The 23,456-nt window shown below is 35.1% G+C and overlaps 3 protein-coding genes across 9 annotated transcripts; 2 read left to right on the plus strand and 1 right to left on the minus strand.

Annotated features, from left to right (window-relative positions):
- Nucleotides 1-418: 418 nt before the first annotated feature.
- Nucleotides 419-2,808, minus strand: LOC123923178 (putative phosphatidylglycerol/phosphatidylinositol transfer protein DDB_G0282179). The gene is made up of 4 exons (XM_045975849.1): nt 2,639-2,808; nt 1,341-1,442; nt 1,064-1,227; nt 419-698 (listed from the first exon to the last, which is right to left on the minus strand). The coding sequence occupies exons 1-4, from the start codon at nt 2,748-2,750 to the stop codon at nt 591-593; spliced, it is 486 nt and encodes a 161-aa protein (XP_045831805.1). The 5' UTR covers nt 2,751-2,808; the 3' UTR covers nt 419-590.
- A 2,266-nt stretch (nt 2,809-5,074) lies between these two features.
- LOC123924313 (protein FAM91A1-like) lies at nt 5,075-14,758 on the plus strand. Of its 7 annotated transcripts, none has more exons than XM_045977160.1 (12): nt 5,075-5,220; nt 5,431-5,590; nt 7,057-7,174; nt 7,581-7,677; nt 8,000-8,106; nt 9,041-9,163; nt 9,305-9,458; nt 10,519-10,579; nt 10,671-11,053; nt 12,065-13,700; nt 13,859-14,254; nt 14,355-14,758. In XM_045977160.1, the coding sequence occupies exons 2-11, from the start codon at nt 5,463-5,465 to the stop codon at nt 14,103-14,105; spliced, it is 3,054 nt and encodes a 1,017-aa protein (XP_045833116.1). In that variant the 5' UTR covers nt 5,075-5,220; nt 5,431-5,462; the 3' UTR covers nt 14,106-14,254; nt 14,355-14,758. The 7 variants fall into 7 exon arrangements, with proteins under 7 accessions (XP_045833116.1, XP_045833113.1, XP_045833115.1 ...); XM_045977157.1 differs by having other exon boundaries at nt 7,057-7,192; nt 14,355-14,693; XM_045977159.1 differs by having other exon boundaries at nt 5,075-5,590; nt 14,355-14,693.
- A 2,430-nt stretch (nt 14,759-17,188) lies between these two features.
- Nucleotides 17,189-21,494, plus strand: LOC123923748 (plant UBX domain-containing protein 4-like). The gene is made up of 4 exons (XM_045976473.1): nt 17,189-17,751; nt 18,437-18,716; nt 20,650-20,745; nt 20,842-21,494. Exons 1-4 carry the CDS (start codon nt 17,252-17,254, stop codon nt 21,235-21,237), a joined length of 1,272 nt encoding a protein of 423 aa, XP_045832429.1. The 5' UTR covers nt 17,189-17,251; the 3' UTR covers nt 21,238-21,494.
- Nucleotides 21,495-23,456: the final 1,962 nt, after the last annotated feature.

Here is a 23,456-nt window from a genome sequence, read left to right on the forward strand (position 1 = left end):
AGGAAATATGTGATACTCAAATTAGTCTCTTGGAGAAATAAAAAGAAAATTTTAGTTCAGAGAAAAATAAAGAGACAAAGATTATAATTTTTATGGTTGTCATTAAACAAAGATTATAATTTTTCTCTGGTTTTAGAGTTTTTCACGTTAAATTATTGTGGCGTGAAGTTTTCCGCGACAAATATCTAGCACAACCAGACAGATTATGAAGAATTGTTGAAATGTCTTCATTACCACGCAAGTCAAGTCGCTGAGAGTCTTCCTAATGTTCCAAAAATCATATGAAAATGAGTCTTTTAAAATTTCCACGAAAACAGAGCACTCTGTTCTGCATCTATCCCTAGTCAAAACTTGGAAAAAAAAAAATTAACATGAACAGGTCGTAGAACAGATAAAATACGATAGCAGAGGTGAAATGTGACAGTTAAATTCGCCTCGGGCAACTTATTTATTATTATAACTAAACGAACATTTCAGTCATGTCATAGCCCGTAGCATGGCACATCGCTAGTTCACATTCACATATGGGACCAAAACTAAACAATACACAAATCTGAAGTTACATCTAAGTTCAGATTAGTCCTAGACAGTTAAATAGCAGATACTGAAGATTTAGCACCGATGGTGAAGGGAAAGACAATGCAAGTTAACCTCTTCTCGCTCTGATCCTTAAATGTCAGCTTCACATTATATGTACCCTGCAGATTAAGAAGAAAAGAACTCAACAAGTTAGTTTATTTAAACAGAAAATCCATATTATAACATAAATTGTTGAAGACCAAAAAAGAATTAGATATTAAGTTGATCAAGTAATTGAGTACTAATAAGCAATTAGATAAGAGTTTAGTTCAACAAAATATTTGCTGTAACAGCTTACACATAAAGATAAAACCACGACTTAACACTTAACCACGAATAATGAAACATTTTTGCCCGTATCACTACTTCCTAGTAACTGGCATCTATTTCACAATTTAAAGCTAAGAACCTAAAGAGAAATTATTAGTGCAAATGTCCAATAATGACATACTGAATCTATTCATAAATGTGTAATGATACTAACCGGCGGGGTGTATGCAGGCAATAATTCAGTATGAGTGAGCAAAAAGTGGCCTGGAGTGACCGGAAGTGGTGTTTCCTCACTGAGAGCATGGTGAAATATAGCAGGTTCTTCTATCCCAGGAAATGAAATTTCATATATTAAATCACCACTAAGAATTGGCTTACCTGCATCATAGATATCATTTCCAATAATTACTAATGATAGTGTACAACAGGAAAAAATTACATGGCCACTTTTTGGTTCATGAAAAGAATACAAAGAGGATAAGAAGTAAGACCAGTATGAGCTTTGATTTTGAAGGTGAATGGCTCTCCTCTGACGACAGGATCAGGTAATATTTCTACATTGCTGATCTGCACTGCATAGTTTGCACTCTTTTCTGCATATCACAAAACTCAAATCAATAGACAAATAATTTATTAGGTTTGAAATAACAACACATCTCAAAAGACTAGCTCAATAGATGGAAAAGCACTCTACAATATTTCACCGGGTGACACCTTACTAAACTTCCCTGTCGGAACCCTACACCTGTTTGATTGAACCCTCCATTAGTATCTTTCTGTGATGTCGGCCTCTCATTGAAATCCAGATAAACCCGAAAGGAAAGCTTATCCCAACATACCAGTTCATTAGATGAAAACATGCACTAGACCTATAAATCCCACTTATTAGGTGTTTGGTTCAAGTGCGAGTGGTTAGTGTCACATCAACTATGAATGAGTTAAATGTTGAATATATAAAAGAGGTGAGTTATATATCTAATGCCTTAAGAGTTTTGGTGGAGACGTGGTGTTAAGTTCTCCTGGTGGTCCATATCGTTTAGCAGTTGTTAAGGTCTCTCTGCAATGTGTGACTCATTCTAGAACTACCACACATTATTAACTGTTCGGTATGGCTCATAGGTACTGACAAGTGGGCAGAGACGAACAAGCGGAGAAAGTGAGAACGTTTGGAGGTAATGTTGTAATATGGATCGGAGGATTTAAATATTAGTTGTAACAATGTAAATCCTAATCGTTTCACTATCAAAATAAAACATAACTACAACTGCTCGGTAGCAGGAGACGTAAGCACAATTGGCCGAACTTTGTTTGTCTATTGTTCGTGATTATAATTTGTTTACTCCTTTGAAACCAGTTGTTGTTCTAACACTAACATATATACCCAAAAAAAAAATACAAATAATAAATAAAATAATTTAAAATGAAAAATTACAAAGAAACCCCACCTCCACTTTCTAATTAAGCAAGCCAGCAAAAATTTAAATGAATCAACTTCAAAATCACATGTGAGTATGTGACAAAACAACCTTTGACCCCCTGGTCCTATGTTTTAGGTCTACTATTATTGTCTCTAGTCACTACAATAACAGATTCTACCATTTTTATCATAACTTATAAATGGCAAAAACAGCATTTGAATCCATCTTATGATAATTGCAAAGTTACAAATTAACCTCAAATATGAAGCTCACAAACACTGGATATTCTATATAATATAACTAACCAATTTTATGAAGGTTAAAACAAAATCATGATGAAATAAAACAAAGAGTAAAGGTAGTTGAATTACCACAGTATTGAAGAGACTGAGATTCAGCTTGAGAATGTGAAGAAGAAAGTAGCAAAAGAGTTGATGATAAGCACAGAATGAGGTTGAGCTTTGAAGAAGAGTGAACTGCCATTGCTATATGTTAATCTGCTACAGAGTCTCTCTAAAATGATACTTTGGCGTTAGTTAATAGTAGTTAATATAAATACATATAAATCAAGTAAGAGTTAAATAATCAAATAATATAATATTCACGCGTGGAACGTATGGTTACTATATAAATATTTTTTTGAAAATGGTGCTGATTGCAGTATGCAATTACACTACTTCATGAGGCAAAATATTACAATTTTGTCTTTTGATTTAATTTTAAGTAATATTTAAGTTCTTTATATTTTGATGTGAATTTTAAACTTTATTGTTTTCTTTCTTTGTTCATTTCTGATCATAAATATTTTTTATGTTGTAAAAGAATAGATTTGAAATTTGAAAAATTATATACAAACTGGTGAAGGACATAAATGACGTAAAAAAATAAATTGTTTAAGTGAAATTAATTTAAGAAACTAAATATGTAATTTTGCATAAAAAAATTCACAGACCACTTCTCAAATCTCAATCTCGAGGAGTGCTAGCAACACACTCTTTAACTAACACACTCTAACACACTCTCTTCTATTAGTTAAAATTTATATGGGTCCCATAGGGTCCACATTTTTTTGTGGGACCCATGTGAATTTCAACCAATAAAAAAGAGTGTGTTGGAGTGTGTTTGTTAAAGAGTGTGTTGCTAGCATTATCTCTCCTTATTCCATGCTCTAGTTTTTTTTTTCTTTTTCTGTTCTTATTATTCTTTATTGGCCGTAAATTTAAACTTTATGGTTCAACTTCACTTCTTGCACTCTTCACACATAACATTGTTGTTGACTCACTTTCATCTAATTGACACCCGATCCTTGATATTAGAGAGATTTTACTTTTTAGATTCATTAAGAATCTAATGTATTTACTCTATAATATGGACCAGATACATTAGATTTTCAATGAATCTAAACAATAAAACTTCTACTCTTCTTATTTGCAACCCACTTGTCTAATTTATGATCATGCAATCTTAGATCCGATCAATCTATGTACTCTAATGGTCGAAAATGGGTGACAATGTGTCAACTGCGGGTTTCCTCGAATTTGGTTTTTGGACAACATTTGAGTTAGGGTTAATTCTTCAGTTTCTGGAGATTTTCCTTTTCTTCCATCTTCATCTGTGTGTTTTTTTTTTTTCTGCTTCTTCTTCCTCATAGCTTGATGATTTTTCTTTATCAGCAATATATTTTTCCAAGTGAGCAATGAAAGCTTTGTTTGGAATTCTGGTTTTGACAGGTGCTGATTTGGTGGTTTGAGCAGATTTGAAAGGTTCAATAATTTGGGACAAGGGTTTGGTGTGGCGAGTAGGAGATGTAGTTTCAATGTCCTCAGAGTCACTATCATTGACTATATAAATGGTGTTGTCAATGATTGGTCTTTTGGTTCCACCGCCTGTTTGAAGTCGTGTTGACCTTCTTACTTGAGAAGTGTTGGTTGATTTTGACTTGGATTTTGTGTAAACAATAGTAGGTTTTGGAATAGGGTTAGAAGGTTGTGGAGTTGATTTAGAAATATCATCCTGGGATAACTTCATAATGGTTTCTGCAATAATTTTCTCAGTGTTACCTATTTCATCTAAAGGTTTTGAAACATTTTGTTGTTGATTTATTTCAGTATCAGAGTTAGGAGCGGTGGTGAAAGTTTCAGAGAAGGTTTAAGAGTTCGGAGAAGAAGGTGGAGCAGGTGGTAGTGATGATTCATTTCGGAGGAAATTTTTTTTTGTTGGAAATTTTTTTAAATTCGTTTGTCGGGAAAAAAAAAATTAATTTTTTTTTTTGTAGGAAATTTTTTAAAAATTTTGGGGAAAAAAAAAAGAAAATTTGTTTTTTATTTTGTAGAAAAAAATATTATCTTACGTGGAATTTAATAAATAAATATAAATGATTTTTTCCGCTTCTACAAGTCATGTCAGCAGATTTACACAGTCACATGTCCTGCTGTACACCTAGTGGACAAAATGAGAGAGTCTATTTTTTGCAGGGGTAAATAGAAAAAAAATCTGCATAGTAGGGTAAACGAAAATTTGCTTATTTTGCAGAGGATAAATGATCATTTTTTTTTTTTAAGAAAACAAATATAACCAAACTTTTTAATTTGTCGTCACTTTTTAATTTGTCAATGTACAGTAGAAATTATTTTTTCAATTAATTATTTTTTTTAAGGATATGTCCACCACATAAAAAGTAAATACCCAAATTTGGAAATTTAAAAATTCTGAAAATGAATTAAGTTGAATGAATTTTTTTTTATTTGTTTTATTGTATATATTTTTTTTTTAAGGTAATCTAATTAATTAACGAATTCACCCAAAAATGCCATGCAATGCAACTAGAAGTTTTTTGTTGAATTGAGATCGATCTCTTACAAAGAAAGAAAGAAGAAGAAACTCTATGTGTATGCGTTTTCATTCTTCAATGTTCAGATTTCATTCCAATTTCAAAACCATGAAGCTAAATCTGGTTCGTTCTTTCATCCACATTCTCACTCACACAGCATCGCTTCAATTTCAACGTTAATCACACGTCTCCGATCTCATCCAATCCATTCGCTTCAATTCAATCCTTTATTTTCCGTTTCTGAATTTCGAGATTCATCTATCGCCGATCGTATAAGGTAATTTCAATCGAAACGTCGATTAATCGCGGTTTCTTTTTGTTTTGTTTTTGCAGAAACTGTGGTGTTGCTGAATGAGTAGTGGAAAATGAAGCGTGCTCCGGTGACGACTGAGGAACTGTTGTTGGAAAAAGCGATTAAGGAAGAATGCCAATGGGAGAATCTTCCTAGACGACTTCATCCAACGGTTCCTACCAAGGAAGAATGGACTGCAAGGTAACATAAATTATTTCCTTTTTTCACTCTAATTACTGTATCTCTTCTTGTTATGGTTAGTGTAATTAGTAATAAGCTTAAGAAATAAGCTTTTATGTATTATTTATAAGTTTGTAAGCTATTTTATGAAATCATAGCTTAAGATACAATTTTTGCTAGTGAGGACTTATGAATTAATATAAAAGCTTATTTATTTGCATAAGCTATTTGTCGTAAGCTCAAAAATAAGCTAGTCCAAATGGGCCCTAAGTACTAGTACTTAGCCAATTTAATTACAACTAATATAATAATCACCAAGTAGTAATAAACAAAATAATAATAATAATAATCAGTTAATCACAGAGGCTCTGTTCGGATAAACATCTTGTTTGCAGCTTATAGCACAAGCGCTTATCATGATACGCGCTTATGTATAAGCTTACATGAGCTATTTCTATAGCACAAGATAAAATTAAATTAATTTCTTTTTGTATATTCTATAAGCTGTTTTCATAAGATATCTTGGTTGACTTATAAAAAGTAAGTTGAAAAAAGCTTATGAAGAATGCCATAAGCTGTTTTTATAAGTTCTCTCAAGCAGTCTCACAAAACTTATACCGGTAGATAAAATCAAATATGCCAATCCAAACATGCCCTAGTTCGAGAAAGGTTACCAATATTTATGTCATTAAATAAGATTTTCAATAAGATCTTCTAAACCCCCTTAAAAGTGTGTTTGGAAGAGCTTATTTACAACTTATTTTAACTTATCTTAAAATGCAAGCTCTTATACAAGTGTTTGAGCGTGGTTATGAATTCATCTTAATTATGACATGTTTATAAGCTGGTGCTGGTTTAGCTTGTAAGTTTCACAATATGACTTATGAAAATAGTTTAAAACTTCTATGAAAATGGTTTAGTGCCTGTTTGTAACCACGCCCAGAAGGAAACGAACACATGATTACACTGAAGCTTGAAAATTTAGCTTCACAAAACTTACGGTCACAACACATTGAGACGTGAGAAACATGAAGCAAACTCAAATCCACACACAGGCATAACATATCTTTGATTATAGAAACAGTTATACGTAAGCTCTTAATTAAATTATATATCCAAACACGTACTCTTACGAGTTATGACTATTGAAAGAGCAAAATTTGATATTCAGCTCTTTAGTTTTTACCGATTAAAACAACATCATTAAAGTCAATGATAAATCGAGAACCGCTGAGGCCTAAGTAATGGATTGTAGAGCCCCCATAACTTGAGTTTGAGAAAGCATTACAATTTCTGTTTGGCATCTCTGCAGTGTTCCACTCGTGTGTTCTTTTTTTTCTTTTAAGTAGGTTTCCATAAGGTGATACACTTCATTCATTTCAGAGAACATGTGTCAATTTCTTGAATGATGTATCTTTTTCTTTTGTTGGTAAATTCATAATTTTAATACTGCCTTCTCTATTACTGGTCATGGGTATTTTATGCAGGATAATTGAGTACTGCGTAAAGAAGAGACTTCAATGGAATAGTTGTTTTGCTAGTAAATTTTGTAAAGAAAGCGAGTATTATGACAATATGATGCGCTACTTGCGGAAGAATCTAGCTGTATGTGCTTTACAGAATGTCTGGTACTCTGTTTGCTCCTGAAATTTGAACTTATATATCAAATATAGTGTTACAAATCTTTATATGCCTTTGTTCTTATGTGATCAGAAAGCTAAGATATAATTTTGTGGAGAGGATTGAAATTTATATTATGCTTCGAAAATAAAAATCGTATGGGTTGTAATTATAAGATATCTTAGTTTCTTTAGCTCTAAGATCACTTTTTGGTAACTAGTTAGCTCAAATTACCTTATGATTTTATTTAAACAAAAGAGATAGAAAATTGTTCATTTTAGTACTTAACAACTCCAGATATAACCAGTACTTTTTGGATTTTTGCCAGTTCTCTTATCTTTGGCTTTTGCTGTAGGACATCTGCATTTAATGTCCTTGTTGTCACTTGCAGCTATTTCCTTATCATCTGGCGGATTATGTTTGTCGTGTAATGAGAGTATCACCTTTCAGATATTACTGTGATATGATTTTTGAAGTAATGAAAAATGGTAACTAAACTATGTTACTCGCTTGTTGGAATTCCAATTGAATTAACTCCATGCATGAAGGTTGTGCCTAACTTCTATTGCATATAGCATGATATTGCAGGGGGTGTTACAAGTAGGATTTAAGAGGAAAGAATGATATTATATGCATGATTTATTGGACTTTATGTATTTCATCATTGGTTAACTTAATATTATACTAAAGTTGCCTTCCTTTTCACTTGTTTCTTAATCTGTTATAAGTAAATAAACATGTCTAATAGTAAATGTTTGTTTGAGTAGAAACTGGCGTTTAAATTTGCCTGCTTGTTTTGATTATTTGCAGAACAACCTTATGACAGCATCCCAAATTTTAGTGCTGCAGATGCTTTAAGACTTACAGGAATTGGGAGAAATGAATTTATTGATATAATGAATAAGTGTAGATCTAAGGTACTGCATAGAATTTTCCTGTAGGATACACATAAAAGTATATTTAATACTTGAATTGCATCTAATGCCATTGTATGCATATTTATCTGTAGCATTTCTTGATTCCATGTTACCTTCTAGGCTTCTTTTGGTTTTCACAACCAGTATCCAGCCCACTGGACTGCCTAATCTGGTTCGGGGGTCAGTTCTGGCATCAAGTGGTTCCAGCCCCCTCCCGATCGCAGTTGCGGGGGATCGAATCGCGGTCCTCCCTACCAAGTCCAGCGCCAATCACCACTAGACCAACTAACGATCGGTACCTTCTAGGCTTCTATTCAATAGGTAAAAAGGAAAATTCAATGAACCTTTGTATAAGCCCTTGAAGTCGATGCCATAACAAAAATGGCTTAACGGTTACCTTCTTCATCAAATACTCTTCTCTAGTGGATTTTATACTATGTAGAAAGAAAAGATATTGTTTAGGGTTAGGATCCGTGCAAGACAGACATATGCGCATTATATATCCTCTCTGACATTACTTAGGGAGAATATAGGTGATTTCTTCTTATTCTTCTTCTCCAACCATTTGTTGAATATGAAACCTGATAAGGAAGTAGTATAAAAAAAGTAGAATTTGGTGAAACAAGGACAAACCTTTGAAGTGTAATATAAGATGACTTATTTTCATGTTTTAAGTTATATTCTTTGACCAGACTCAGAAAAAGCATGATGAACCATCCTATCAATTTGTATATTTATTGTCTCTGAATGAATATGTTCATCACTTATATGAATTTATGAGTTCAGAAACTTTGCTTCCCCTTGTTCTGGAAAATGATTTGAATTTGCATAAAATATTAAACTAATCTTGAATGTACCTTATGCTCAAAGCAAACTTGCAACTTATTATTATTATTCTCAACTCACATGTCATTGCTCTTTTGGGAATATCCAGAAAATAATGTGGAAACTGAACAAGTCTATAGCAAAAGAACTTTTGCCTACTCAACCCGTGGATTTTCCAATTGAACCCTGGTGGGGAGTTTGTTTTGTGAACTTTAACTTGGAAGAATTTAAGGTGGGGTATGTCTTTCACCCTTATAAAATAGAGAATGATTTACTAATTTGATGGTTCATTGGCAGTGAGAAATAACATTTGGAGAAATGCTAGCAATTATCTACTCTTACTTTGTTGCCTATTTATTTTCATCTTTAATAGAAACTATCGAATGAAGAAACGGCAACAGTAGACAAAATCTGTAAGGAGGAAGCAAATTCATTTGCCATGTTTGATCCTGATATCGTAAGGGGTCTTTGCAGACGAGGACTGATCTATTTTGAAGTTCCTCTATATCCTGATGACCGGTTTAAAGGTGTAATCTGATTATGGTTTGTTCTATATATGTTAATTGAATAGGTTTAACTTTGATAACTTCTTTTTCACAAGTATAACAATTCCTGATTTTTGCCCGAGGCTTCATAATTTATATAAGTAGGGTATAATCAGCTGTGTTTTGATCTATATGGAGGCAACTGACCAACTGGATTGACCGTATTGGTTCCACAAAGTTGAAACAATACAATTCTGTTTATGGCAGAACAATTGAACTAAACAAAACATATCTAAATTAGTTTCATTTACAAGAATTCATCGACCCATTATTGAAATATATCCAAAAATATTCAATAGACATGGAAGTTGTGGTACTGCCACTTATGATTTTGTTTGATTAATATCCAAAACAATCTAATAGGTAATTGAATGCGTAGGGAGTATATTTTATTCAATTAAGATTCAGTTAATGGGTTCAGGTACCTGCTGAGTATAAAGATAGACATGAAGTTATTGCCCACACAGCTAGATCTCTGATTCAGCCACTCCTGTCTCTCCAGTGAAATCTCAGCTGTTAAGTTAATCTAATGGCTAAGTGATCAACACTCTCAGCTGTAGATTAATCCAACGACTGAGATTTGGTTGGAGGGGATCGACAGGATCTATATAGTGTTGCCCAATAGATATCAGTCCATATACAGATCTTTATTCTTAAAAGTAAGCACAAATTGGCCCTCTTCTACTAAGAACCTTCTCATGGTTATTTCTGTGAAAGAACCTTCTTAGTTGTTATTTTCCAAGAAATAAGAGTGGGCCAGCCAGTCACCACTGGCCCATACTAAAATTAAAAATAATAACTATTAAATCTATTTTTTATTGTGCACTTTCACTTGCAGTTCTTGTGAAAAGCAATTTAAATTTGTCAAGGGACTCAAACATGATGTTACTACCCATGGTTTTATTCGTTTACAAAATCATAAGTGGATACATAAAGATTAAAAATGTGAAAAGGAAAATATAGATATAACTGTAAAACACCATTTTCAAAAGCTTTGTCTCTTTAAGTGATTTCAATAATATTTGTATTTATGGTGGCTCAGTTTCCAGGCTTGAAGGTTTTGTTTCCAACAGGGAGCAGTCTTATGAAGATCCTATTGAAGAGTAATGCAGTTCTTTCAGTCTGTATTTACATGATTTTTGTTCAAAGTATATGTTTCCATATACTTGATAATTACGGACCTTTTGCTTTCAGGTTGTTGTATGCAGTTTTTGTAGTCTCAAATGAAAATGCGACTGTTAGAGAGTTGGCAACAACCCTACAGGCTGAATTGTCACAATTACAGGCTGCTGCTTCTTTCGTGTGTCGTTTGGGATGGGCAACAAAAGTTATTGATCCAGAAACAATCCTTGGAAATTCAAGTATACCACCAATGTCTCCTAGAAGTACAGTCAGTGATGAAGATGCTTCTGTTACTAGCCAGGGTTCTGAGAATATGTTTATTGATAATGACTCCACTCAGCAAGGGGATGTTTCAGCTTCAGGAAACTGTGGTCCTCGTTCGGCCTTTACCCGCGTTGCTTTCATAGTTGATGCTAATATTACATCCTATCTTATGATGGGATCAGTTTCACCAGGTTTATATCTTTTGCTCCTCCTTTGTTGAAGCTTAAATTCATTTGTATAGTTCCCAAAATTATGTTCTTTTAATTATTATTGTTAAGTCAGCTTGTGCTGACGAAAGAAAGTTGTGACTAGTCCATATTAAGGTTTCTCATGACCTTTTATTGATGATGTGTACGAGTAAGCTATCGTTGGCAGTCACGTGCCATGCAGATGTTTTTAGCTCTCAAATTTAATTCTTCTAGTTCCAATAATTTTTAGTGCAAGATAATGTTTTCAAGCTTCTAAGTGCCAACATTTTCCGGTTGATGTTTTGCTACACTTCAAAGTGTGTGCAACAATAATTTTTCTTCTAGAAGTGGTCACCTCCTTGTTTGCTTTGGGGTATAAAAAACAATTTGATAGCAATCTGGCTATATGTAGAATTGATTGGCAGAATTTAATAAGTAATCCACAAAATATCAACAATTTTACATGTTTCTTGAAAAATTGAATGAAACTCATGCTGTTGTTCACTTTTTTCGGTGATGTTGCTCATCAATAGCATAGAAAATCAGTCATGTGATTCCATTTCAGGACAGGAATGAGAGATATGGTGTGACTCTCAGCTAGAGCATGTATTGTATAATATATAATGCAAGTATCTGACAAGAAAAATCAAGGTAGAAACTCAACTTTAATAACTATGTCTTGGACTAATAAATCTAATAACTACGTGTTGGACTAATAAATCTATATAGGTTTTCATTTCCCCCCACTTCTCTTTTTTTGTACTTCATAGTTGCTAAAGTAAAATGCCGGTCTACTATGTCTGTTAGTTGAAGTGGTAAAGAGCTTGGTTTCTAATGAACAATGTCTCACTGAAGTCTTCTTGTGACTGGGAAAAATAGGTAGTAGCAGATCTATTTGCCCTTAAGCGTGTCTACCCTGCTTGACTTGGAATAGTCAGGGTTCAGTATTGTGCCTCTGATTGAGATTGGTTTGTATGTTTGATCAAGATCGTACTAATTATTGAATTTTGTCAGGCCTGAAAACTCATGCCGTTACACTCTATGAAGCGGGGAAATTGGGTCATGCCAGCATTGCTGATCTTTGCAGGGATCTTAGCACCCTGGAGAGTACAACATTTGAGGGAGAACTACAGGAATTTGCAAATCATGCGTATAGTCTACGTTGTGTGTTAGAATGTCTTCATTCAGGTGGAATACCTGATGAAAAAAAAGAAGAGGTAGATATAGATAAAATGGGTACCACTACCTCAAGCAATGATAAGTCAAGTTCTGTGATAGCTGAACCTGAAACCTCTTTGTCTGACAGATCCAGAAACTCTAGTGATAGCGAAGCTGTCATAAATGCTGGTGGTTTAGAAAATGTTGAATCAGAGAAGAATGTAGTAGAGGAGGCTCCTGTTTACTCGGAACTTATTCCGAGTAGTACGGGTGATGAAGTCCCTTCTATTACTTCGGAAGATGACAGTAATCACAATCACATTCAGCAAGTCGATAAGTCAGACACAAATTTTCATACCAATGATAAACTAGTAGAAGTTGAAGGGTCAGATGTTGGAACAGAAATGGAAAAGAAAAAGAAATATCGTGTAGACATTCTCCGATCTGAAAGCTTGGCTTCTCTTGCACCCGCAACTCTTAACCGTTTGTTTCTTCGTGACTATGATATACTTGTGTCCATAGTGCCACATTCCCATTCCTCAATTCTTCCCAGACCCACAGGTCCGGTTCATTTTGGACCTCCCACATATTCTTCTATGAGTCCTTGGATGAAATTGGTATTATATTCAACTGCAGCTAGTGGGCCTCTGTCTGTTGTTCTGATGAAGGGACAGTGTATGCGCTTGCTTCCTGCTCCATTGGCTGGTTGTGAGAAAGCCATGATATGGTCTTGGGACAGTACCACAATAGGAGGGTTAGGAAGGAAATTTGAAGGAAGTTTAGTAAATGGAAGTATACTCTTGCATTGTTTAAATTCACTTCTTAAACATTCTGCGGTGTTGGTGCTGCCTCTCAATAAGGATGATCTTAATAAATCTGAAAAAGCGGCTACTTTGGATATCCCGTTGCCCTTAAAGAACGCAGATGGGACTATTGCCTCTGTAGGAGAAGAGTTAGGACTTTGTAATGAGGAAAATGCAAATCTGGATTCTCTGTTGACTAATTTGGCTGACAAGATGGATCTGCAGACAGTTGGTTATATTCGGCTATTGAGATTGTATGTTGGAAAAGAATCGGGTCAGTTATCTTCTGAAGTGAAATACGAATGGGTTCCGTTGAGTTTGGAATTTGGGATCCCACTATTTAGTCCAACCTTGTGCAGTAATATATGTAGAAGGATAGTTTCATCAGAGATGCTCCAATCTGGCTCATTTGTTGAACACCATGATGCAATGCAAAGTTTAAGGAAGAAGTTGTATGACATTTGTGCCGAGTACCAATCAACAGGTTTCACTGCAAAGCTCCTTTACCAGAAAAAGCAAGCGAAGGAGTCTTTTGGAAAGATTAAGAACCATTCTAGTGGAAGGTGGAGTCCACTTATAGATCCTTCTTGTCCCATTTCAGGGGCATCAAGTGTCTATCAGAGGTTAAAACTTGCTAATCGGCAGTGTGGCCAAACTGAAGTGTTGAGCTTTGATGGCAGTGTTCTTAGGTTTGTTGCCAGGCTTCTATAATTGATTCAATAGATAAAATTTTATTACCATCATATTAGCAAACATGAAACAGGAGAGTTTTTAATAAGACTCATAATTTTGATCTCCTAATTATCCCAAGTCTCAGGTAGTGTATTATATTGAATGGTGCATGCAGATCATACGCATTATCTGCAGGTGATGTAGCTGCCACAGCGGCTGTTAAAGAAGCAACTCAAGCGGATACAATGAAAACTGAGGCAGAAGAAAATGATAGTAAAGAAGCAATCCTTCCTGGTGTTAATCTTATCTTTGATGGTTCAAAGTTACTTCCATTTGATATAGGTGCCTGCCTCCAGGCTAGCCAACCTATTTCCCTAATAACGGAGGCAGCAGCTATCTCGGCATCTGTAGCTATGAAATAGATCTGCAGTCATTATAGATTACGTCACTTCAAAACACCGATACAAGTGAATGACAATGCTTGCCTGCCAATGTTAATGAAATTATCTGGTTCGTATGCATCTTCAAGGCAGATGGTTGTGCATATATTTGAGCTCAAAGTGGATATAAGGTTCAATTCTTTTCGCCGGTGTCCTTGTGCTTTACAAATTTGGTGACACCTTTATGGATTTTGTACGCATTAGTATTTAATGAGTGTTCTATATTTTCAGGTTTTGCCGGATTAGGAATCCACATCAGCCGGAGCTGTGAAAACCAGAAATTCGTAATGGTCTTTGAACGATGTATGTGTGATTTTATTTGTTCCTGTCACATACTTGAGGATAGTTTGCCATTGGAATCTCCTTATTGGCCATGTATAATCATATAGTGCCCTAGGTTAATTCATCAACTACAATGCTTTGGTAACAAGAATCAGTTTTGTTTTCTTGACAAATTTCATTTGTTCATACAAACATTAGTCAAATGTGGTGAATGTCAACTGCATTCAAGGACTAAAATTCGAGAACGTTATTTGTTTGGTTGAGAATGCATTTTAACTATTTAGTATCGACTTACCTCATAGGAATAGTCAATTAGAGCATGTCCAAAAGTTAAAAAAAAAAAAAAAAAAAAATTGTTCTTGAACAATCATATGATTTTAGATCTATTTTTTGTTTAAATATGATTTAGTCTATACAATATGATTTTAGATATATTTTTTGTTTAAATATGAGGATAGTTTCAGTAAATTTTTCTATTTGGATCCAATATAAATTTTTCTATCTGGATACAAATTCAAATAATTGATGTTAATGCGACCCAATATATTGCATGGCCTAATAAGTTGACATTAAATCCCCACAAGTGGGTAGTGAGATTGCTCTTCTCGACTTAGTCGGTACTAAGGTCGGATATCGGGTTTTCCAAAAAAACAAAGTTTGAGATCAAATCCGCATGGATTGGCTTGATAGTGTAGGCTTGGTACCTTAGAGCAACTCAAATGGTGATCTCCACCCTAAGGTTATTTTGTATGTCCCAAAAATCAAATCATCAAACAACTCACTTATTTTTTATTCCAATAGTGCAATCTTAAAAACTCATGGATTCCCACCACTTTACTCTATATATTAATATTTTACTCATAGTTATTTAAAACAAAAGAAAAGTAATATTATTTTATTACCAAATTTAGACAAAGTTCCGTTATTATTTTTTTTTTTAACGGCAGACAAAGTTCTGTTACTTTAGCAAGTAACGATGATGACAGCTGGCGGCAGAGCTGTCAAAACGGGCGGCCCGACCAATTTCGGGCCGGCCCGGTCGGGCTTCCGGCTTCGTCGGGTCGGGCTAAAAAGCCCGGATAAAAAACGGGCTACCAAAATTCGTGCCCGAGCCCGGCCCGGTACGGGTAGTCGGACTTTCGGGCGGCCCGGTTTATCTTTTTTTATTTTTTTTTACTTTTAGTGCTCAAACTCAACTATATAAATAGCATTAATAATTCTTGCGCGTCCTATTTTTTACTCATCCGCTATAAATATTATATAATTCGCGCGCGCCGTATTTTTACTCATCCCCTATCTACGAGTTTATCGCGCGCCCTATTTTTACTCATCCACTACCTACGAGTTTCTCGCGCCCTATTTTTACGCATCCGCTACTTACGAGTTTCTCGCGCGTCATATTTTTACTCATCCGCTACCTAGGACTTTCTCGCGCGCCCTATTTTTACTCATCCGCTACTACGAGTTTCTCGCGCGCCCTATTTTTATTCATCCACTATGTACGAGTTTCTCGCGCGCCCTAGTTTTACTCATCCACTACCTACGAGTTTCTCGCGCCCTATTTTTACGCATCCGCTACTTACGAGTTTCTTGCGCGTCATATTATTACTCATCCGCTACCTACGACTTTGTCGCGCGCCCTATTTTTACTCATCCGCTACGTACGAGTTTCTCGCGCGCCCTATTTTTATTCATCCCCTACGTACGAGTTTCTCGCGCGTCCTATTTTTACTCATCCGCTACCTACGAGTTTCTTGGGTGCCCTATTTTTACTCCTGCTACTTAAGTAGCGGACGGTATTTTATAATTTATATTATAAACTAATTTCAAATCATCCGAAATAAATTATTTATATTTATATTTTATTTTAAATTTTAAATTTTAATTTTTTCGGGCTTGCGGGCCGCCCACGGCCCATTCGGGCTAGCCCATTTTTTAATCGGGCTTTTGTCGGGCCGGGCTAAAAAGCACGGAAATAATTCGGGCTAAGATTTTCAAGGCCTGAGTCCGGGAAAAAATCGGGCTTGGCGGGTCGACCCATTCGGGCTAGCCCATTTTGACAGCTCTAGCTGGCGGAATGAATTTCCTCTCTAATAGTGAACAACTATTTTTTTTTTATGACATGCTGGCAAACTCAAGGTAAAATAATATCTATCGGTGTTCTTAGAGTGTACTCTTCTCTATATCATACGTTTGAATCATTTCAATATCAATTTATGTGGTAGGTTTGGTCACTCCATAAACATGATTTTAGCTTCAATTGAACCTTTTTTTTTTTATATATACTAGCTTTAATTGAACCTTTGTCTGTAAACATTAAGATTGATCTCTTAAATTAATCTATTTTTAAATTGAATATTAATTTTTTTAAAAAAATAAAAATATAAACTGGAATTGAATAATATTTTGTAGTGACTAAATTTTTTTTATAATTGGAGACACTAAAATAGCTTTTTTTTTCATCAAAAGAAAAAGATTTTTTTATACTTTTACTTTACGAAAATATTTTAAATAATATTAAATATTATACACCTGCATCACTTATTCACTTTTAATTTAAAAGAATGTTAACATGTGCATCAAAGACACATATTAAGGAAACAAAAATAGAAAGTATTAAATGTTGAAGCATTAAATTTTAACTTTTTAAATATTAAATTTCTGTATCATTAAATGTTAAATTTTTATATTAAGGCACATGTTAACAACACCATTTAATTTAACGTGACGTGTGAAAGGAGATTACTCAGTACTATAAATAAAAGTAGAATACGATGTCGTATAGTGGGCCTGAGCGATAGAGAAAGTGAGTACTGATATAAACTTGGAGAAAACAAAACAAAAGAATGAAATCAAGAGGGAAGAAGAGAAGCCGTAAAGAAATGGAAAGCGAAAATCCCAATCCCGACGGTAACGCCACCGAATTAATTAACTCATTCATCGAAATCACTTCTTCAACTCAACAAGAAGCACTTTTCTTTCTCGAAAGTCACAATTTCGATCTCGACGCTGCCGTTTCATCTTTCTTAGACAACCACATCGCCACCATCCATAACGACGATAACATTATCCCTTTAAACGACACCAATACTAACGTCGTTTCACCTTCTGATTCACTTTCCCCTGATTTTCAACCTTCTGATTCTCCGTCGCGGTCTCAATCGCCGTCGCCTTCTCGTACTCCTTATGAACTCCGATCTCGACGCTCGATTGGAAAGAAACCTTCTGGTAGTCGTCAAAGTGGAATTCGAACTTTGCGTGATGTGAAACGTGATCAAGATTCGAGGTCTGGTTCGGATTCTGAATCTGATGATCCGCAGGAGTATTACACTGGTGGTCAGAAGAGGTAGTTCAAATTTCGTAATCTTTTTTTGTTTGATTGATTTTGATGATTGAAATGTGAGTGAATGATTAGTGCTGCAATGTTTTAGGGAAATTGAAAATTGGTTATAGTGATATGAGGTTTAGGTTTTGTGAATTTTGTGAGCTTTTGTTTATATCTATAATCTTGGTGTCTTTCACCTAAATGTAGTATATACCTAAATGTAAATGATTAGTAGTTTGGTTAAACTGTGTAAAATAATCATAATCTTTGATGCACCAACACTTATGAAGGAAGGCTGTCCAATGCCGGACACCAGCACATGTGATTATGTTCAATTAATTCATTTTTTTCATTTTTTTATAAATGTCGACATGTCACTGTCTTATCCGGTATCGATGCGTCAGTGTCCGGTGTTGACGTCGGTGTCTTGTTCGTTGTCTATGTCAATATGCTTCATAGATCGTAATTTTTTAGACAAATGTTGAAATTAGTTTTTGCGAGTTATCATCAGCTCTTAGTTATCATACGCTCTTTTATTTGGCTTAGCTTATAAAGAGTTATTGGCTAATGAGAAATTGTGAAATTTATTTTGATTGACAGTTTCAATAAGTTAAGCTCATCTTGGAGATTAGGTTTATTTGATATAATTGACTAGTTTCAATACGGTAGAAGCTCTTATAATGGACCTTTGTTTTTATTGTTGCAGTGGTATGCTTGTCCAAGATCCTACCAAGAAGGGTGGCAATTCTGTGGATGATATTTTTGATCAGGCTAGACAGGTTGCTGTTGATGCTCCTACTGAAAATTCTTCAAGGTCGAGGAGTTTTACTGGAACTGCCAGATTACTTTCCGGCGAGGCATTGCCATCTGCTCCTCAGCCAGTAGATTCAATTACACATGTGGTCACTTTTTGGAGGAACGGGTTCTCTGTCAATGATGGTCCTCTACGGAGGTTTGAAGATCCACAAAATGCATCATTCCTTGAGGTATCTTAAATTGCTATCAACTTTTTTCCGAGATTTTTTTGGTAGGGTTTTATACATATTTTGTGTATCTTAACCTGCATTGTATATATATGTATATTGTGAATTTTAACAATTGGCTAGAAGTCTCTCAAACTTATTGAAAACTATTGCTTGGTCTCATTCATTCGCAACTTAGAAGTGCCTTATCATAGCAACTGGGTTGAATAGAGAAGTTAGGTTGAGTAGAGAAGTTAGAGAATAATTCATGATTAGGCAACATAGTTATAGGGAGAGTGGAAGACAAGTGGGGATAATTAGGTGTTTTTTATGTCAGAAACCTTAGAGGTTGGGCAGAGAGAAATAAGTTCTGAGGAGATAGAAATCCATTAATCCAATAAGTTGGCAATGGGTATTTGTGAGTATGGAGTCTTTAGCCATTTTTGGTTCCATTATTGGTGCCAAGAGAACCTAGATTTAGATTGAAGTCATGTTACATGCTTGTGATCACAAGATTCAGAGACAGCTATGGTGGCACTGGAAGTGACTTTAAAAGGTTGACTACCTTCACGCACTCAAAAAGGCTGAAGTGAGATAGAATCACACTGTAAGACTTGTGTTTGTGGAAAAGCTGTAAGAGGAAGCAAGGAACAATCATGGAAGATGACGAAAGCGGTTATGAGGAATAGGGACGGCAATTCCGATGATAATGGTGACGTGATTGGTTTTTTGTCCATATGGTCAGCCTTTTGCCATCATCGAAGCTATCAGATCGGAAACTACACATTGCAGCAGTCATTTTGTGGGTATACTTGACATTATAGGCCAAGACCCAACCCAAGGAGTTCAACATCTCATTGTTCTGCATCCAATCCCTGTTTTTTATGGCACGAAAAGAGCGCACGAAACCTGAAGGATTTGGTTAAGTAAGTTATTCTTGCTAATTTAGCAAATGTGGAGCTGGAATTTTTCAATCTTGTGAAGGCACTGTCAGTTGTAAATTGTGAAATCTGTCAGTCCTACCAGCATGTTTATGTTTATTTGGCACAGGCTCTTTGCCTGCTGAGTAAAGCAAAGGAAGATTCTGTCATTCTATTTGGTATAGCCCGTACGTCTTCTGGTTTGAGGAAAACAGTACATTAACTGTCCTGAAGAGAATAATTATTGGCAGCTGTGGATCTCCCATTTTCCTCTTCAAATTCATCAGTCATCTCGTCAAATTCAACATTGGTTACACAAGCACTGTCCATGTTACCTAACAGTTCATAAGCCACACTTACCGCTGTTTATGTGAATATTTTGCCTGAAGATTTTAAGCTTCTGATGTTTGGAATACTGTGGTGCCTTGCCCAGTTGCCCTTGATGCTGTGTTTTGGTTGTTGCTGCACCCATGTTTTGCTTAAAAAGTTCGTGTTCAGTGTCTCTTGACTGAAAGCTGATCATACCAAGGCAGGGCATACAAGTAGCTCAAGAGGATATAGCCAATATAAGGACTGTTGCTTCCTTAAATTAAGAGAACAAAATTTGTTCTTGTCACCTTCAATCTTGAAACTCTTACATTGTTTATTTACTAATTTCAATCTTGAAAACAATGTTGTTCTTTGGTTGGCAGGTAGTGATAGGATACTGGTTTTGGGCCTATGCCCAAGGACTGGGCTGGAGAATTGCTGATGTGGCCAATTGGTTAGAAGAGGCGACATAGCTATTGCGTATAAGGGAAGTGGGGGGGAAGTAGGGGATCATTAGGTATCTTTTTTGTTAGAACTTTAAAGGTTAGGCAGGGAGGGAGAATAATCTCTTCTGAGGAGCATTGCTATGGGATCACATGGGTTCTCTTGTCTTCTATATAGTTCTTTCATTTTCAATAAATAATACAGTGTCTGTTTCTCTTGAATTGGGCTTCTATCATTTTCTTGTTAAAGTGTTATATGCTTCTCATTAGTTTACCTCAATACAGAGCATAAAGAAGTCTGAATGTCCCAAAGAGCTTGAACCAACTGGCCGGCGAAATTCTGTCCGTCTCAAGCTCATAAGGCGGGATGAAAACTACCCGGTATGCCTCTTGTTTATTATTATCAGCTTTGAGTTCGTGTTCTATTAGTACATTTTCATAATCACTTGTCTATTTTCTTTTTGGCAACATCTATAGGAACCGGCGAAGCCACGCTATACTCCTTTCCGGGGGGTTGGAAGAACTTTAGGTGACAGCAGCTCAAGTGGTGAAGCTGCTAGTGAACCTATTCAAACAACTGCCAGTGCTTCCACATTTACTGCTCCTGTGCCAGCACTGGGTCTAGTTGTAGATGAGTCCCGGCCAGTGACATCAATCCAGCTAAGGTTAGCTGATGGTACGCGAATGGTTTCTCGCTTCAATCACCACCATACAATCAGAGATGTTCGAGCATTCATTGATGCATCAAGATCCGGTGGAGTGACAAGTTACCAACTGCAGACAATGGGGTTTCCTCCCAAACAACTTACTGATTTGGACCAGACTATAGAGCTAGCTGGTATAGCCAATTCAGTTGTTATCCAAAAATTATAGGTTGTTTTCCCCATTTTATTTCCAATCAAATTGAATTTACTATCTTTATGGATAAACATTGTTTGATCTACTTTTGTGAATTTCACATAATGTTCATTGTTGGTATAGTCCATTTAGAATTGCTTTCAAGAAGAGAAATTATGCTAAAATGGAGGTATTGTTACTAGAAAAGCTAGTGCAGGAATTTTCTTTGGTGTCACGATCACACAATAATTTTTTTTATTGTCTGCTTAGTAGATATTTTCATGTTCCCTCCACATTATAGTATTGAACCGTGTTCTCAAATTGTTGCTAAGTATTTCTAGATTAGCATTTAAATGAAAATAGAAATGAAGCAAAACAATTAATTGATCTATTACTTTGAAGCTCACATTCTTAAGTGAAATCAAAATATATTACCACTTTTAAAAATTATGCTTTTGGTTTGGTTTTTCGTTAAAATTTACTGTTTCATTCCACCGACCTTAAGTTATTATTTGACTGATTTCGCATTAAGTTTAGGTTGTTCTTTGATGGGCTTTGCATTGATCTTATGTTTAGGTTCTTTGTTTCGTTTTGTATCAATCATAATAACTAAAATAATTCAAAAAAAAACACAACAATTTTGGGATCAGAGTGGTTTCACTACTTAACTAATAAAATGTTTCATATCTGCATTCAACTCAATGTAATGTATGTTATATGGAGTCTCTTGATGCTTGGATTGTGTATTGGAAACAATATTTCTTTAAAAATCGAGTGATTTCGGATGGTTTGGAGTGGAGGGAAAAAAGTTGGTGGTGGCATGTGTCTGAATGTCCATGTCCTTGTATATATATATATATATATATATATATGGGGGCTGCTAACTTAGACCCAGTTGGGTCTAAGTTAGCAAGGTGCACCTTTTCAGTTGGACAAAAATACCCATTCTTTTTAATTAATTAACCAAATTACCATCAATGGACGCGGATCCAGTGTCGCGCGCGTACCGCAGGACCATGGTTACAAACCGTTGATTTCCATCAGACAGCCAAGATCTGATCTCATCAAGACTGTCTGATCAATCAGACAGCCCAGATCATCCGGATCCATCAGATTCCAGCGCGTGCACCACACTGGATTACACCCTGGAGAGAGAAGAATCTACTTTTTAAAAGCAGGACACGTGTCGCTGTCTGATCGGCTGGGCGTGATTTTTTTCCATTTAATACTTTGAACTCAATTATTTCGTTGTAAATTTATTTTTTTTTATTTTTTTTTTTATACCAAAATTCATAATTTTTTTTTCTCTACAAATAGAGACTTGGTTCGTTTGATTTGGACACAGAAAAAAAAACTCAATTTTTCACTACCTTAATCTCATTTTTCACTACTTACATCAACTCACTGAAACCATTCTACCAGCAAAATGGTTTCAGATTACAACTCTCTGAAACCATTGTACCAGATAAATGGTTTCAGAAGCAAACACAATAAATTACTCACTGAAACCATTCTACCAGTAAAATGGTTTCAGAATACAACTATGTGCAACAATTCTACAAGCTAAATGGTTTCAGAAGCAAATAACTAATAATCAACTTACTGAAATCATTCTACCAGCAAAATGGTTTCAGATTACAACTCTCTGAAACCATTGTACCAGATAAATGGTTTCAGAAGCAAACACAATTAATAAATTACTCATTGAAACCATTCTACCAGTAAAATGGTTTCAGAATACAACTATGTGCAACCATTCTACCAGTAAAATGGTTTCAGAAGCAAACACTAGTTTTTAATTACCGTTTTATCTCATTTAATTAACTAAAAATAGTTTCAGGTCTTCAAAAATTTCATAAAATATACCAAAAGTTCCAGAATATTATCTACTATTTTCCTGGTATAATGGTTTCAATGAGTTGGTTGAGTGGTGCGTGTTAAATTACAACACACAAGTAACGTATTTAGTAGACAAAAAATGAGATTAAGGTAGTGAAAAATTGCATTTTTTTTTCGGTGTCCAAATCAAACGAACCAAGTCTCTATTTTTAGAGAAAAAAATTATGAATTTTGGTATAAAAAATAAAAAATAAAAAATTAATTTACAACGAAATAATTGAGTTCAAAGTATTAAATGAACAAAAATCACGTCCAGCCAACCATTGTGTGACACGTGTCCTACTTTTAAAAAGCAAATTTTTCTCTCTCCAGGGTGTAATCCAGTGTGGCGCACGCGCTGGAATCTGATGGATCAG

This window comes from Trifolium pratense, linkage group LG4 (genome assembly GCF_020283565.1).
Source record: "Trifolium pratense cultivar HEN17-A07 linkage group LG4, ARS_RC_1.1, whole genome shotgun sequence".
NCBI classification, from domain to species: domain Eukaryota; kingdom Viridiplantae; phylum Streptophyta; class Magnoliopsida; order Fabales; family Fabaceae; genus Trifolium; species Trifolium pratense.

Coding starts and splice junctions, on each gene's coding strand:
- LOC123923178 (XM_045975849.1), bottom strand. CDS start 2,750: ATGGCAGTTCACTCTTCTTCAAAGCTCAACCTCATTCTGTGCTTATCA. Junction 1,443..2,638: donor TCAGTCTCTTCAATACTGTG/GTAATTCAACTA, acceptor TGTGATATGCAG/AAAAGAGTGCAAACTATGCA. Junction 1,228..1,340: donor CAAAATCAAAGCTCATACTG/GTCTTACTTCTT, acceptor TCTATGATGCAG/GTAAGCCAATTCTTAGTGGT.
- LOC123924313 (XM_045977157.1), top strand. CDS start 5,463: ATGAAGCGTGCTCCGGTGACGACTGAGGAACTGTTGTTGGAAAAAGCG. Junction 7,193..7,580: donor CTGTATGTGCTTTACAGAAT/GTCTGGTACTCT, acceptor TGTCACTTGCAG/CTATTTCCTTATCATCTGGC. Junction 9,459..10,518: donor TCCTGATGACCGGTTTAAAG/GTGTAATCTGAT, acceptor ATGGTGGCTCAG/TTTCCAGGCTTGAAGGTTTT.
- LOC123923748 (XM_045976473.1), top strand. CDS start 17,252: ATGAAATCAAGAGGGAAGAAGAGAAGCCGTAAAGAAATGGAAAGCGAA. Junction 18,717..20,649: donor AAAATGCATCATTCCTTGAG/GTATCTTAAATT, acceptor ACCTCAATACAG/AGCATAAAGAAGTCTGAATG. Junction 20,746..20,841: donor GGCGGGATGAAAACTACCCG/GTATGCCTCTTG, acceptor CAACATCTATAG/GAACCGGCGAAGCCACGCTA.